This window comes from Castor canadensis, chromosome 18 (genome assembly GCF_047511655.1).
Source record: "Castor canadensis chromosome 18, mCasCan1.hap1v2, whole genome shotgun sequence".
Lineage (NCBI taxonomy): Eukaryota > Metazoa > Chordata > Mammalia > Rodentia > Castoridae > Castor > Castor canadensis.
Window position 1 is genome coordinate 13,196,883 of NC_133403.1, and position 16,720 is coordinate 13,213,602.

A 16,720-nucleotide genomic window follows, 5' to 3' on the forward strand; every position below is an offset into this window, starting at 1 on the left:
TTTTTTATAGTGAGGTTTGAACTCTGAGTAACTCCTCCGGCCCTACTTTTTTCTGTAAAGGGTTTTTGAAGACAGGGTCTTGCGGAACTATTTGCCTGGGCTGGCTTGGAGCCGCAAACCTCTTGATCGCTGCCTCCTGAGTAGCTAGGATTACAGGCGTGAGCCACCAGCGCCAGCTAGAAATTTCCTTATTGAACTATTGTTTTGTTCGTTTCATTGATGTTTTGCTAGGTAACTCTAGAAAAAATTGTCAGAGTGTTCTTGCATAAAGTTTGGAACTCGTATATAACTAAGTTTTCTGAATAGTGTTTTCGTTAGTAATATTGAAGCATATGCAGTGATTATTTGCGAGAAATTGGAATCCCAACATCTTTTGGTTTTCCCTAGTGCTGAAAATTCTAACTGTAGCGTGAACGACACGTCGAATAGCCCCTCACAACAGCGCCCCATAGAGTCTACAGCCCAAACATGAATACCGCTGGATTGGGGTGGTGGGTGGGGGAAGAATACAACTCCCATAAGACCCAGCGCTCATAGTGACGTTATACTGTGCGCCGGCTGGCGTTAGAAAAGTGCTGCTTCCCCATTGGTTAGTTGTTGGAGGCGCCTGCGCAAATGGTGAAGTTCCCACCCTCCCCTCCCCGCCCCTCCCAACTCTGTGTCGCGCCTGCGCCGCCCTAGCGGTTCTGGGATAGCGATGGAGACGCCCGGCTCATCCGCCCGGTCCTTGTTGCCGGCTGCGTCCGGGCCCCCGAGGAAGCGCGCGGCTGGGGAGGCTGGGACTGCGACGAGAAAGCAGCGGGTCCTGGATGAGGAAGAGTATATCGAGGTACGACCTCAGTGCGAATGCCAACGACTTCCGGGTCCCTCGGTCTTTTCGTACTCCTCTCCGGTCCCGGCGCTTTCGGACGGCAGTGTAACAACGGATTCCCTGCACTTGGGATGTGGAAAGTCCTGAGAGCCAAGTAAACATTGCAGAGGGAGGTGTCCTTAATTGGGGAAGCATAGTAGTGTTTTCAGGGGGAAGGGGGGAGGCTCTGTTGAATAAGGTGAGGGTCAGGAAAAAAAGTTTTCTATTAAATTACGAGTAGAAATTTGACATGCTTGAAGGATGCTGGCAAAGATGACTTTCAGGAAGGCGGTGACAGCAAGTATGAAGGCTGGGGGGGGGTCCTGGAAATATGCTGTGGTGGCAGCATCACTGAGAGAGTGCTTTGGATGCCCCTCGACGTAGGATTTGGTCCTACCGCAAACACGCGGGAGAAGCAGCTCACGCACGGCTTGGAGGAAGCCGGCCTGGTTTTAGACTGGATAAATTTGGGTCGTTTCTGGAATAAACCGAGGATGGCATTAGTAGACAGCTGGTGTACGGTTTTGCAGCTCCAAAGCAAGGTCTGGCTGGAGGTGCAGACTTGGGAATTTCATCAGGTGGTGGTGGCAGTGGTGACTGGCTGAAGTCACTCAAGAGAAAGATTTAGATTGGAAATAAAAGCTCAGGAGTGGAATGAGGTGGCAACAACTGCATTGGTCTGGCTGGTGTGGTGGGTGGAGCCAGCAGAGAACGAGCCAGTTAGTAAGGGGGAGAGAGAAGGGATTCCTGGGCATCAGGAAAGTATTTAGCAGTTAGATGTAGCAGCAAGGCCACGTGGGATGTTCAGCCTCACTAGAAAGTGCCCCTCAACTTCCTCACATGAGCCCCAATAAGGAGAAGCTGAAGAAGGTGCAGTAAGGGCTTTAGCTTGCACAGTGGACTGTGAGGCGGGCCACCCAGATGGCAGCTCTGACATTTGCTTTGATTTCTCCTGATAGGGCCTCCAGATGGTCATACAGAGGGACTTCTTCCCTGATGTGGAAAAGCTACAAGCACAGAAGGAGTACCTGGAAGCTGAGGAGAATGGCGACTTGGAACGGATGCGCCAGATCGCCATCAAGTTTGGCTCTGCCCTGGGCAAGATGTCCCGAGAGCCCCCACCACCCTGTAAGAGGATCTTGGTAGCAGAGAGGGGAACATCCACTGAGTGTCACCATAGGTTCACTCTAATTTTCAACCTTCTTCCGCCAGATGTAACCCCAGCCACATTTGAAACTCCTGAGGTGCACACAGGCTCTGGAGTGGTGGGCAACAAACCTAGACCCCAGGGCCGAGGCATGGAGGATGGTGAGTCACAGCTCAATCTTCTGGTCACATGGTCAAGATTGTATTCTGAAAGTGGTGAAGGAGTGGCCCAGAGGCTGCAGGTCACATCTTCTCCCTGAGCAGTCTCCTTGCCTAAATAGTAACCCATGGGATCAAAGAGCACTGGTCTAGGAAGCAGAAGATCTGGATTTAGCTCTCAACTGTGGAGCAGTCCTCTGGGCCTTTGGCCCATCTCTGTGGAATAAGAGTGTTTTCATCTGTCTGACCAGCCTGCTCACTATGTCAGCCCTTGCCCTGTGGGCTTTATGGGTTCCTTTTATTGCTGTCTGCTGAAGATGCCTCAGGGCCTTTGTGTTTTGTGCTTGTTTCTTTCCATATTGGTCACATCCCCCAGACAGCTGTGTAGCTCGCTCCTCTCTTCCTTTAGGTCTCTGCCCTGATGTTCCTGACCTTCCATTTAAAGTCACAATGCGTATGGTGCTCTGTGTTTTCTAGCCTGGTTTTGTTGGTTGTTGTTGTTGTTTGTTTTTTTTTTTTTTGGTTTTTTTTTTTTGGCCGTACTGGGATTTGAACTCAGTGCCTCACATTTGCTAGACAGTCTGCCAGACCTGGCTTCTTTTTTTTTTTCAGTTGGGGTCTTACTATATAGCCCAGACTGCTGGCTTGTTTTTTCATTGTAGGACATAACATTTAAAAAAAAATTCTGTTTATTGCCTCTCATCCTAATTAGCATCCTCTCCAGAAGAGCAAGGACTTTGTCTTGCTTTCACCTGTATGTCTATATCCAGAACAGCATGTAGTATGTTGTAGACCTTCAATAGCTGTATGTAGAACAGATGCATGAGTTGTCTTCACACACTTACTGTGGGTTGAGACGTGCGTGTATAAGATACATCCCATCTTTAGAGATTCTCTTTAGAGAATCTCTTTAGGAAAGGACATCTTGTGTCCTCTTGACTATAAGTGTGCCATGTGCTATGGGACATCATTAGGATCAGTTGATCTTTGGTCAGTAGGAAAGTATTGGTGCACCTACAGGTGAACAAGATGTGTATACTATATAGAAGGTATATATGTATTATGTATATATAGAGATATAGAGATGTATATAATCTGATACTGGGGTTTGAACTTGGGGCCTTACACTTGCTAAGTAGTGTTCTACCACTTCAGCCATGCCACCAATCCATTTTTTTTTTTTTGGTGGGAGTGGAGTTTGAACTCTGGGCTTCGAGCTTGCAGAGCAGGCACTGTACTCCTTGAGCCACACTTCCAGTTTATTTTATTCTGGCTATTTTGAAGATGGGGTCTAATGAAGTATTTGCTTGGGCTGGCCTTGAACTACAGTCCTCCTGATTTCAGTCTCCCAAATAGCTAGAACAGCAGGCCCAAGATTATTTATTGATTTATTTTTGTGGTTCAAAACTGGGGCTTGAACTCGGCCTTCACCTTGAGCCACTCCACTTCTCTTTTGAGAAGGGTTTTTTTGAGATAGGGTCTCATGAACTATTTGCCTGGGCTGGCTTTGAATCTCAGTCTTCCTGATCTCTGCCTCCTGAGTAGCTGGGATTACAGGTGTGAGCCACCGGCACCCGGCTTTTTTAAAACCAGATTCTAGTTTACAGTACACTATGCTAGCACAAAAGTGCAGTGTGCTCACACAAACATGTTTCTGCATCACAACCCAGATTTTTCTGCTATTAACACAGTTCTTGTTGTTATTAGAGCTTGGTTCTCAGTTGAAATGCAGCATGCAAGCGATAGGGCTGTTTGAAGATTCTTTTCTTTCTATACATATATACCTTTTATGTCAGTAAATCTGCAAATCCTTTCGGTAATCTAAGTGGCAGATACCATGATTTCATGTTTACAGCTGAGGAAACAGGCTCCTAAAGGGAATGATTGCTGTAGGTCTCAGAAATGGTCAGTAGTGGAACGGGGCTTGAGTTCTCCCCTTTCCAACCTCAAGTCTCAAACTTGCCGCCACTGTACTTTGCACAGTCTAGCATGTAGTTGATGGTCAAGAATATCGGTAGAATGAAAGAGAAAGCTCTTCTGAAATGTATAGCGCATCTCTATAGGAATGCCACTTTCCATCGTGGCTGAGGTGGTGACTGGGGTTGTGACCCAGAACCTGTGAGACCCTACCTGGAACACTGAGCTATATGGGTCCTGCCTTAGGGGCTAGTTGGCAAGTCTGGATGCTTAGGTGACCACTATACACCTGTAGTACAAGTACCAGGAAGGGAAGAGCAATAAGGGTAAGGAAATCCCAGGGAGGGAGGGAGAGTTCTCAGGGTTTTTAGGTGGATCCTATAGGATTAGCTCAATTTGGCAGAGGAAGAGCTTGTCAAACTTTTGTCATCACAAACACTTTAATGCTTCTCCCAATCCTAATTAATCAGATTGAATGCTTGTCTTGGCATCCAGCAGATGAGCAGAACTGCCCAGGCAGGTGCAGGATGCTACCTGAGACCGACCTGGGCAGCTGGGGTGGGTCAGTTTCACCCCATGGGATGTCATCTAGCAAGGGTGAGGATTCTAACCCTGCTTATAGGGTGGTGTGAGTCTCAGGGCTGGATGCACTGGTCTCCCCTGACTGCAAAGTGTTTATGTTGTATGTGGTACTGCGTTCCCCCATCTACAACCCCTGAGCAGGAGAGGTTGGAGAGGAGGAGGAGAAGGAGCCGCTTCCTAGCCTGGATGTCTTCCTCAGCCGTTACACAAGTGAGGACAACGCCTCTTTCCAAGAGATCATGGAAGTAGCCAAAGAGAAGAGCCGGGCCCGCCATGCCTGGCTTTATCAGGCTGAGGAGGAGTTTGAGAAGGTAGCCCTAGATTTTTGGGACATAGGCATCCTCCGTTTGGGTGGGGGAGTCCCATGGTCCCCAATACAATGCCTGGGGGCCCCCAGACCTTCATGTTTCCCCATGTGATTATAGAGGCAGAAAGATAATCTTGAACTACCATCAGCAGAGCGCCAAGCTATTGAGAGCAGCCAGGCTGGCGTGGAGGCCTGGAAGTACAAGGCCAAGAATTCCCTCATGTACTACCCAGATGGTGAGTGGGTGGGGCTGGATGGCAGGTCAGGGAGGTGAGGGTTACAGCTTTGTGTGCCAGGCTCTGTGTTTGGGTCGCCTTCAGGTTGCTTCCTTACAGTATAGTCCTCAGAGGAGTTCTGGTCTCTCTCAGATGGGTGAGACTGTGATATCTATCAGTGGCACAGTGAGGCCTTCTCCAGCTTTATTCAGGCTGTGGAATGTGAGTTAGGCTAGGTAATGATGCTTCTGTTCATTTGGGCGTGACTTGCTGAGTGAAGCTCTTGCCCCACACAGACTGCTGAGGCTGAGCCAGGCCCTGCCCACCCCTCTGACACTTGCTGCTTCTGTCTCTGCCAGGTGTCCCTGATGAAGAGCAGCTGTTCAAGAAGCCCCGGCAGGTGGTACATAAGAACACCCGATTCCTCCGGGACCCCTTCAGCCAGGCCCTGAGCAGGTCCCAGCTCCAACAAGCAGCTGCCCTCAATGCCCAGGTGAGCTATCAGGGCCAGTGAGTGCACAAGGTCAGATGTGGCTGGGCTGATTGTGGGCAGGCATGGTAGACATCTTGGCTCTCCTCATTAAGTTAGGACTTCTTGGGCTTGGTGGAGCTCAACAGGCAGAGAAATACTGGGGCCCCTGTGTGGCAGGGCCCAGTGTCTCTTCTCAGCCTGTACAGACTTCCACTGGCACACTGTCTTGGTCAGACACATTCTATGAGCCTAGATCCATGCTAGCTTCCTTGATGGCTTCTGGAAGCCAGCCCGGTCTGCCACGCCCACACCCCAACACCAGGCAGAACTGTGGGTAGACATGGGCTGGGCAGGCAGGGGAGAGCAAGTGCTAGAAGGGAGCCCGGCCCTAGAGGAGGATAAGTCGTGGTGGGACATTTTGCAGTGGCAGAGGAAGTCCCAGTCAGGAACAAAGATGAGTGAGTGCTCTCTGATGGTGACTGGTTGGTGGTCATGGTTTCAGGGTGGGGAGCAAGTGATGGGGAGACTTAAGGTGCTTGGGGGGAAGAGGCAGCACAGCCCCATCCATTGTCAGTATTGTACTCTGAGAGACTGAGGATGTCAGAGCTGCTGTGGATGGGGAGGGGCTTGCTTGGATCTTGGATGCCCACTCTGACAGGCCTTCAAGGACAGTGGTCCTCTCTCTCTTCCTCACCGGGCTGCCCATATCAGAACCCCAGCTTTGCTCTGAGGAGGAGAGGTGTTTCCAGCCCCAACCAGCTGAGGAGAGCCCCCCTGATGATAGCTTTTCTGCTTGTTCCAGCACAAACAGGGCAAGGTGGGCCCTGACGGCAAGGAGCTCATCCCTCAGGAGTCCCCTCGAGTGGGCGGATTTGGATTTGTTGCCACCCCTTCTCCTGCCCCTGGTGAGAAATGGGCCAGATACACAGACTGGTTAGGGCTGTGGGTGGGCTCAGCAGACCTGACCTGAGATGTCCCATGGTGCCATTTCCTGTTCTGGTCCTGCCTGTGATGTCAGCAGGCAGGGTGCTGTGTGTGCAGTGTCTACATATCAAAATGCAGAGAGGACTGCAGGGAGGGAGGGCTCTGGACACCAAGCCTGCAACTTCCTCACTAGGGAGGCGGGGGAGACTGTGGGGATCCCTTGTTGTACTAGGGTGTCCTTTGCCATCCCACATGCTGGCCTCTGTGTATTCAGTGCTGGTTGCTGTGATGTGGGCTGTGACTTGTGCAGGCAACTCAGGTTTGCCCTGAGTTCTAGAAGGTTTGGGGGCCCTGGAAGTCCAGAGCATCTCCTCCCTTGATAGTAGGGGAGGAAGTTTCTGAGGGCTTCCCTGGCCCTGTGTTAGGATGGGGCCCATCTGACCCAGCTTCCTCAGGTTCAGCACCTCTGTCCTGTTATGGGGCCATAGTGACCTTGGCATTTCCCTCTCAGAAGATGGGAGTCCCAGGGTTCTAGAGTCCTGGGGAAGGAGAGAGGCTAGCTGTTGGCTTTGATGTTATCTGGGGCAGCACTGGGATTCACTGGCCTGAGATGACTGTGGACTCTCCATCTGTAGGTGTGAATGAGTCTCCGCTGATGACCTGGGGGGAGGTTGAGAACACACCACTGAGAATTGAAGGGTCAGAGACGCCTTATGTGGACAGGACACCAGGACCATCTTTCAAGGTGGGTTATGGTGAGAGGGAGGCCGGGTTGGGACTCAGTGTGAATGCCTAGGAGTCCTGAGTCTCTGCTGCCCAAAATTGAGCACAGGCAACTGAACTCTGATCTGTCAGTGGTCAAAGTAGGACCGCCTGATGGGGCTGAACACTGGCGCTTCTGAATTCCAGGGCACTGAAGATAGAGATGGGTGGGACTTTCAAGGAGGGATTTGGGAGAGTGGAGGCCAAGGCACCAAGGCAGGGAGTGACCTGGAGGCCCAGGGGCTGTTCACAGAGGAGGCAAATTGATCAGAGAGCAGGAACTCCAACTGCAGTGTAAGTCTGAGAGCTATGGATATGGTTTGCATTCTCAGAAGGGTTGTATGCTGGCACAGCAAGACCTTTGGTTACAGAACACAATTAGAGACACCCTTGATTGTACTGCTGGATCCTGGCTTTGTAGGAGTGGGTGGAGTGGAGTACGCGAGAACTGCGGCAGGTCAGGAGGGCTCATCGTGGGCTGGGTCACATGCAGCTAGCAGAGGTGCATTGTGTGACCCCTGAGTGCCAGGTGGGGTAGAAAACTGAGGCTCAGGTGGCCCTGGATGGCACAGATGAGTGAGCAGGTGTGACCCTGGGAGTCATGGAGATGAGACACACTGGGCTACAGGGAGTTTGTTGGTGAGGCTGACTGACTTGATAAGAGTTTAGAGAGGGAAGGAGAGGTTGCTGAAACTTGGGGCATGTACATCCTGCTGTTGGGTTACTGGGTCCCACCTGTGCTGAATTGGTGTCAGGAGGTCACAGGAGGCAGAAGTTGGTATTATTACAGAGGTCAAGGGTGTAGATTACACCATCTTCTAAGCACGTGTTCTACCCCTGAACTATATACCCCCAGCTGCTAATTTATAAACTAAACTCTATTGTAGCTATATATAAGGAAAAACATAATGTACGTAGGGTTCGTTTGATGCCATCTGAGCTTTTGCGTATCCGGTGGGGGTCTTAGACCATATCCCCTGAAGGTAGGGTAGGAGCTAATGTATGTGAAAATGACAAACTTTAGTACATCAAAAAAGTCACAAAAGCTAGTTCCAGCCACTTGGGAGGCTGAGGCAGAAGGATCACTTGAACCCAGGAGTTGGAGACGAGCCTGGGCAACATAGTGAGACCACCTCATCTTAAAAAAAAAATGGCAGGGGGCTGGCACAGTGGCTTGTGCCTGTAATCCTAGTTACTTGGGAGGCAGAGATTGGGAGGATCAGGGTTTGATGCCAGTCTGGGAAAAACAGATGTGCTCCTGTCATCTCAGCCGTAAAGGAGGTGTAATGTAAGAGAATCGTCTAGGCCAGCCTGGGCAAGAAAACCTAGTCCCTGTCTGAAAAATAACAAGCAAAAAGAGCTAGGGGTGTGGCTCAAGTGGTAGAGGGCTTGCCTAGCAAGTTGAGATCCTGAGTTCAAACCTCAGTACTGCCAAAAAAAGAAACAAAAGCAAATAACTGGAAAAAAAAATTGTATAGCAAAACAAATTCTTTAGTTCTTTAGTACAGAAGAAAATGTCATAAAGCTTAATTGATAGGTAAAAGATCTTATAGGTAGCAAAACAAAGACCAAGGTAAGCACATTGATGGAAAAAGAGGCCTCATTCACATGGGGAGTTCTTAAAAGAAATACAGAAGGTTAATAAAGATGGTCATTTTAGTAACCAGAGGGAAACAAATGAAAACAAGGCTCACTTTTTCCCACCCTAAAACCTTGTAAGAGCATGCCTTGGCAGTCTTTGCCTTGAGAGCCTACTGGGGATAGGTGAAGAGGTCCAGGCCCTAGGTAGCTGTGCAGTTCTGGCACAGTGGGGGCTTTTGTTTTTGACCTAGGGTTTCTCTGTATAGCCCAGGCTGGCCTCCAGTTCATAGTCCTATGGTGTGCTATCGTGCCCTACCTTTCACTCTTTTTACTTTATACCCAAGGTCTACTGCTTACTAAGTAAGTACTCTACCATGTGAGCCATGTCCTAGTCCTTTTTGCTTTTAGTGTATTCAGATAAGGTCTTGTGCTTTTGCCCAGGGCGAGCCTCCTACCTCCACCTCTCAAGTATATGGGATTGCAAACATAGTGCCTAGTCCCTTTCACTTATTTTTTGAACCATAGGTTACTTTCAGTATTTTCCAGTTACAAATAAGGCTACAATGAACAACTTTGTGCTCACAGTGAGTTTTGTCTCTTATTCCTTTGAATTGTTTTGAGACAATTTCTCAGAAGTGAGATTCTGAGATATGAGCATTTATTTCATACATTGCCACAAGCAATTTGCTAAAGAATCAGTAAGTGAGGACCAATGGTACTGTGGATTAATTTTTGTTTTCTTGAAGACAGTGAAGTTTTAGCATTTTTCCAAATGCTTCTTGTCATGCTGCTTCTAGTTGAAGACCTACATTTTATGTCACTACAGAAGTGACATTGGTGGGAACACTGGGGAGGTGGCAGTGGGTTGCAGGAACATGGCAGCTAGAGGGAAGATACTGGGACCCACATCAGTTGCTCTTCCAAGTAAGGGACTGCCTGGCTTGGTAGTAGGTCCAGCACAGACCACCCAAATGCCTGCTGCTTTGCAGATCTTGGAACCAGGCCGCAGGGAGCGGCTAGGCCTGAAGATGGCCAATGAGGCTGCTGCCAAGAACCGGGCCAAGAAGCAAGAAGCCTTGCGGAGAGTGACGGAGAACCTGGCCAGGTGAGGGGGCCAAGGGCTCAGGCCCTTGGGCCAGGGTAGGGATAGGCTGGTGTCTCTGCCCTGCCCCTGCTCTGCCCACCTGCAATACCCAGGAAGGATCCACAGGGTTCTGCAGTGGGTTCTATAGCTGCTCCTCGCCTCCAGAGTCTGTGGCCGCATATGGACCAGACTGTGGGCCCCTCTCCATCTTCTTTGCTCCATATCTTCCTTGGCCCAACTTTAAGAAGCACCTTTAGGCCCTTTGTCCCACTCTGAGCTCCTGTCAGCCCTGTGAAGACAGTGTTATCATTCACTTTGGAGAGGGGTAGGAACTCCAACTCTCAGAGGTCTGGGATCCACCCAGCCCCACAACCAAAGGCAGCACTGCCACTAACCTCAGGTTTGGCCTGACTGTTGTGTGCCAGATTTCCTGTGTGTTCCTCTTCAGCTCAGAAAGACTGTGCCTCTTACGGGCTCTTCCTGAGGGGTTGAGGGAAGCCCTGTGTCAGGCAGCACTCCGTCCACCTAACCTCTCTCTTGCCCATCCTTCCACCCCAGCCTCACCCCCAAAGGCCTGAGCCCAGCTATGTCTCCAGCCCTACAGCGCCTCGTGAGCAGGACAACCAGCAAGTACACGGATCGTGCCCTGCGCGCCAGCTACACACCATCTCCAGCACGCTCCACCCACCTCAAGACCCCAGCCAGTGGGCCACAGACCCCCACGAGTACACCAGCCCCTGGCTCTGCCACACGCACACCCCTCACACAGGACCCAGCTTCCATCACGGACAACCTGCTGCAGCTGCCTGCCCGGCGCAAAGCCTCAGACTTCTTTTAGAGCCAAGCCCGGGCTGGGCCTGTGGACACTTGTGGAGACTGCTGGGCAGTTTTCTGGACACCCAGCAGAGGACTCAGCCCTGGGGACCCAGGCCCGGGCCAGAGGCGATTGCTCATCCCAGGAACCACAGATGAAAAGTGCCGTGCCATGCCATGCTGGCTCAGGACACACATCTCCTCCCCTTGGAGTGCAGCACCATGCTGTCCCCAGGGCCTTGCTGAAACTGTTTTCTATTTAATCCCCCAATCTAAACCATTATTAAAGAATAGGTGGCACAGTCAGGCCAGGCTGCCTGTCCATCCTTATCCCTGAACTGGCTCTGGTGCACCTGGGGGCCTACGTCAGTCCTAGGACTTCAAGGTTGGAGGCTGGCATTCTGTGGGGAAGCTCAGTGGCTCCCAGAACTGCCTTCTGAGCTCACACATGCCCTTTACCCTCCGCCCCCCAGGTCTTTCTGCTCCTCTGAGAAATCATGCTCAGGGTACCTGGGGCTCTGTGCCAGCCAGGCCTGGCCGGCTTGCTTTACTAGGCCCATGCATATTGTGCGTCTCAGGCCCCGTCATGAGTCACTTTCTTGGTGGCCTCAGCTGTAACCTCGCAGAGCAGCTTCCAGCTCTGGTGGGACTAAGCCGTCTACTCTGTCCTGCTTTTTGCTCTCCCCCTGCTCTTGACACTGCCCACTGGGCTCTGCTGAGACACCAGCCTCACCCCAGCCTGGGCCACAGTGTTAAAAAAGAGGCCAGGTTCTATGCAGACCACAAGTATCATGCATTGTGGTTCAGCATGTGCCTGTTGGCTGAGGGGGTACAGAGGATGTAGGTGCCTGGCCCTTAGGTGGCTGGCAGCCAGCTGAGCCCATGAGCCTGCTGCCTACAGAGTTGAAAGGCCTCTCTAGGCCCAGGTGGGTCCAAGACCATGGTGTAGCTCCCAAGTCAATGTCTTCAGGCATCACCAGGGGTCATAGGTGGTACCCTCTGGGGGCCTGGGAGCTTTTGATACTCAGAGACTCAGGGCACACTTGACTGCTCAGACCCAGGTACTGCTTTGAGCCCTGTGTGTGCTGTCTTCATTCAGTCTTCCTGCATTGGTTCTCTCCTTCTCTGAGCACTGATGTTCTCTGGAGGCTAGTCTGGGGCCAAACACCTGGCACCAGCCTAGGACCTCTGTTGATCTCTACAGTGAGTTCTGTGAACTCCTGGGGTGGCTGCCCTGGGACCTGCTGGGGCTGGAGCTTTGGATCCTTTTGCTTCACAGGGAAGGTTGAGTTTTAACCCAAGAGAGCCCCCACCACCACCAGGAAATGGGGTAGGGAGAGTAGGGGCACTTTTTGGTGCTGTCCACTTTAAGCATTTGGTCAGCAGGGGAGCATGCTTTGGGGAGGTATGGTAACAAGCAGGAAACATGAGAGATGGGACAGCATCATCACCAGGCTGCTGCCTGGGGCTTGCAGGTCTGCAGAGTGGGGAGGGTGCCAGCAATGGTCTCCGTGATGCTGCCTCTAGGGGATGATGTGGGGGGGGGGCGGTGAGCAGCTGAGGTCACCAATCTCAAATTACCCCTGGGGTTAGAGGAGGACATTGAGTAAGGAGCCATGTGAGGGAGCGAGACAGGGTCAGTGTGAGCTGCACTGCATATGGCGAGGGAGGAGTATGGAGCTGTTCAGCCCTGCAGGCCTTAGGGATGGGGGCAGGCCAGAGGCAGACAATGTGGTCTTGGCAGGTGGACTGCAGCAGAGGTCCTCTCCTTGCCACAGGGCTCACTCTTGAGTCTGTCTATGTCTGAGCACCTGTCCCTGGACCCCTAACACTGGAGACCCCTGCGCCGGTTGAGTCCTAGAGAAAAAGATTCCTCACTGGGCACTCGGGATGCTTGTATACACTTTGTGGTTTATTTGGTGGTCAGTAATTAACGTCTTTGCTACTAAGTGGAAGAAAGCTAATAGAACGTAATCAAAATAGTGGTTTAATTGACGAATTTTACTTGTTCCTTGCACCTGTGCCTTCTTCAGCTCCTACCTGCCTACTTCATGTCAGTGCAAACCGTATCACGTCCCCCCACCCAGGGCCCTCTCCACCACTAGGTGCTTGCTTTCCCCACCTCTGCTCCTGAGATGTGATGGTCTTTAGCTCTGGAGGTCTCGGCCAGCCTATCCTCCATTCTGTCCTCATTCTCAGGCACAACCAGCAGCCGGTGCTGGGTTTTGGCCCCCAGTTTGTGGTCAGGTCGGTGTTCAGGTCGGTGTTCAGGCCGGTGTTCAGGTCTTGAGCCTGACCGGGCATCTAGTTTGCACTCGGTCCGGTATTTGCCCTCCCCCTCCCTTTTGAAGGAACCAGAAGACATGACTTTGGGCTTGGGGGGCTGCAGCCACGAGTGGCTGAGGATCTCGTCAATGTGCAGCCGCCGGTTGACGTCCGGCTGCAGGATGCGGTAGATGAGGTCTTTGCACTCACCCGTCAGGTTCTTGGAGCGCGGAAAGTCCACACGGTGCTCCTTCTGGATGCGCAGCATCTTTTTGATGTCGGAATCATCATAGGGCATGGAGCCACAGACCATGATGTACAGGATCACGCCCAGGCTCCAGATGTCGTACACCTTGGGCTGGTAGGGGATGCCCTGCAGCACCTCGGGGGCTGCATAAGCCGCTGACCCACAGAAGGTCTTGCTGAGGACAATACGACCACTGCCATCCCTCAGGCAGTGCTTGGAGAAGCCGAAGTCGGACAGCTTGATGTTGAAGTCCTTGTCGAGGAGAAGGTTCTCGCATTTCAGGTCTCGGTGGACGACGTCCAGGTCATGGCAGTACTTGACAGCTGAGGAGAGCTGGCGGAACATCTTGCGTGCCACATCTTCGTGCAGGGCTCCCTGGCACTTGATGAATTCAAGGAGGTCACCCTGGACGCCCAGCTCCATGATGATGTAGATGCGCCCATCAGAAGTCTCAAAGATCTCATAGGTCTTGATGATGGAGCGGTGGTTGACAGTTGCCAAGATGTCCATCTCCCGAGGAAGGAATCTCTCCACAAAGTCAGTGGGTGTTTTCTTGCGGTCGATGATCTTGACTGCTACATTGAACTTTAGGCGCTCAGAGTAGGCAGATTTCACTTTTGCGTAGGAGCCCTTGCCTAGATTGATTCCCACGATGTAACCCTTCTTCCTTAGGACTGCAGCATCGTCCATGGTGCCTGGAGCGGCTGGTGCCGCTGCCGTCTACATCCCCTCCCCACAGGGGCCAGCAGGCATTGTCTTCATTTCCACTGTGGGGAGGCGTCTGGCTAAGCTGGGCCTGGACTTGGAGGGGTGGAATGCTCAGCATTGTCGCCAGGTGACTTCAGCGAATGAAGTCATAAAGCCAGGCTGCCAGGAGTGAGGACTGGGCTGGAGGGAATGAGGCCTCTGGAACCCTGGAAGCCAGGCTGGCCTGGAAGGAGTGCTCCCCTCCCTGCCCACTGGAATGAAGCTGGCACCCAGGCCTGGGATAGCCCACCTCTGCTCCTCTTTATTGTTGTGGCTTCCCCCTCACAAGTCAGGCCCAAGGGGAAGTGGCCCCATGCCTTTTCCCCCTCCCCTGGCATGGGAACTTACTTCACCAGGACCAATTTTTTATAGCTTCTTTGGGGTGTAGTGAGAACACCCTGTAGAGTGTATCCTTGGAACCAGTGGTGTCTGCCCCAGTCTAGCCAGGCCAGTGGTGGCTCCAAGCCCGGTGGAGTAAAGCAATTCTGCTTGGGATGATGCTAGCTCCTTGGGCTATTGAGCTGGACGGATGAGCTGCTGCTGCTGCTTCTGCTTCTGCTGTGGTGAGTGAAGGCGTGTGTGGGCGCGGGAGGGCAGGCAGTGCTCTGGGATGTGCTTGAGTGTCTAGCTAGATGACTGGCTAGATGGCTAGATGGCCAGAGCTACAGGCAGATGCATATTCTGAGAACCAGAACAGGCTTAGAGGATGGGTTGGGCTTCACCCATGTAGAAGAGGTGATAAGGTACCCAGACAGGAGAGGGCTTCTGAGTATGGCTGAGTGACACAAGTCAGGAAGAGGGAAGAGGAGAAAAAATTTGGGCTTATTTAAGTGATGGGCAATCACTGCACAGTCCAACTCCTGTTTTAAGGTGGTCACTGGCAGAAAAAAGATAATCGGCTCTGGGGTGAGTATTTAGGCCAGTGCCTTGGGCCAGGTCTGAGGAGGCTAGGGGGCAGGACTTTGTGGGTCAGAGAGAGCTGAAGAAAAGCCAGCCTAGATCTGTTCAGTGGGGGTGCAGGCAGTGGCAGGGGGATCTGGAGGTTGGCTGGTGGGGGCGGGGCGCTGGGAATTGGCAGCCCTCAGAGCATTGCCCATGAAGAGCAAGCTTTGAGTGTATGCGTGGGTCCACAATTCCATCATTTTGGATGTTTGTGAGCAGAGGGCAAGGGTTGCCTGGTGGAATCCTGGCATTGCTCATTATTTGCATCTCAGACTGTCTTTTGTACCCGGTGCATGACTATTTGCTTTGGAAACTGGCATCCCGTATGCATCTCCTTGGCCACTTCAGAAGCACTGACATCCAATCGTCATCCATCACAGGACCCTGTGCCCACAGGGAGCTGCCAGGACAGGTGAGCCAGGGCTGCTGTGTTCAGGAGAGCAAGGAAGACTGGTTTCTATAGGGTGTGTGCAGTGGCGGGGGTGGGGGGCGGTTAGGGAGTGACAGAAGGTTTCAAAGAGGAAGTGATGTAGGAGCTTAGGTACGGAAGATCAGCAGGGCTCCACCAGGTGGACAAGAAGGACAGGATGTGCCAGGATGTGACCTCTTGGCTAAAAGTACAACTGTGTGGACACATCTGTAGGGAACACCTTGTGTGATGCCAGGCTGAGAGGATGGGAAGGGTGGGTTGATGCTTCCAAGATGACACCCTGCCAGCAGTGCTGAGTTCCACTGGCTCTGTAGCACAGTGGCTAGTAGCTCTAGCTTGATGCATTCCTTTTTCCTGGGTGTAGTTTTTGGCTGAAGAGACCATAACTTCACTCCTTTGTGTCCTAGAAGGGGTTGGCTGTAAAATTTACAGGTCAAGAGCCAGATCATGACACTTCTCTCTTACCCCACATCCCTTGTACCCCCAAGTTCTCTGTTTGTGGGGCAGCTCTCTGAATATGTGCCTTGTTGGCCAACTCCATCACCTCATTCTCTCTTTTTTTGTGGAATCTGTTCCCTCACTTCCTACTGTTGCCCAGGATCATGTGGTCTCTCTGGTTACTAGAAGACATGTCAGAGGAGGCAGCAGTTGGCTTGGCACAAGCAGAGCTGCTGGAACATGCAGCAGGCAGCTTCATCCAGGATGTGTATGAGGTGCTGGGGTACCTGGTGTATTCCAGGAAGAGGTCAGATCAGACTGGGGACCTCCAGGGTTACTGCAGTGTTGCAGTCCTATGGGTCAGGGATCTGCACACTGGGAAAGACTCCCCCACCCTGGGCTTCACTAGTGCACTGACCTATTTATCCTGCAGGTATTGAGGATCTGCTTTAGGTGTGGAGGAACACTGATGAACTAGAGACAGCCATACCTTCCTGGAGCCCAGAGGCCAGGGAACCTCAATGTCATACCAGCCTGTGTGAGTGCACCGTGGTGACTCTGCCATGACACAAGGTCAAGGAGCTATGAGGACAGAGAACTGGGAACTGTGCTTAGGGAGGCTGAGGATGGCTGAAGTCTGAGGAGTCAGGGAGGTGGGAGAAGGATGAGTATGGGTAATGCCCGCGATGGCCTAAGGGTCACTGTGTGGAGGGAACATGAACAGATGATGGGGGTCACCTTTAAGTCCTAGAGTCTCTGAGGGTCACTGAAGGTGATGGAGCCAGGGTTGAGCAACCCACAGTAGTAGTCCAACAGGGTGAGGCCATCTGTGGAGGAAC

The 16,720-nt window shown here is 52.0% G+C and overlaps 2 protein-coding genes across 3 annotated transcripts; one reads left to right on the forward strand and one right to left on the reverse strand.

Moving 5' to 3' along the window:
* The first annotated feature begins 673 nt into the window (after positions 1 to 673).
* Ess2 (ess-2 splicing factor homolog) lies at positions 674 to 11,118 on the forward strand. Of its 2 annotated transcripts, none has more exons than XM_020160710.2 (10): positions 674 to 829; positions 1,810 to 1,978; positions 2,063 to 2,158; positions 4,796 to 4,965; positions 5,080 to 5,197; positions 5,536 to 5,669; positions 6,451 to 6,553; positions 7,208 to 7,317; positions 9,905 to 10,020; positions 10,558 to 11,118. In XM_020160710.2, exons 1-10 carry the CDS (start codon positions 698 to 700, stop codon positions 10,835 to 10,837), a joined length of 1,428 nt encoding a protein of 475 aa, XP_020016299.1. In that variant the 5' UTR covers positions 674 to 697; the 3' UTR covers positions 10,838 to 11,118. The 2 variants fall into 2 exon arrangements, with proteins under 2 accessions (XP_020016299.1, XP_073916767.1); XM_074060666.1 differs by having other exon boundaries at positions 829 to 965.
* Positions 11,119 to 12,913: 1,795 nt separating this feature from the next.
* Tssk2 (testis specific serine kinase 2) lies at positions 12,914 to 14,014 on the reverse strand. The gene has a single exon (XM_020160713.2). The coding sequence runs from the start codon at positions 14,012 to 14,014 to the stop codon at positions 12,914 to 12,916; it is 1,101 nt and encodes a 366-aa protein (XP_020016302.1).
* Between the last annotated feature and the right edge of the window lie 2,706 nt (positions 14,015 to 16,720).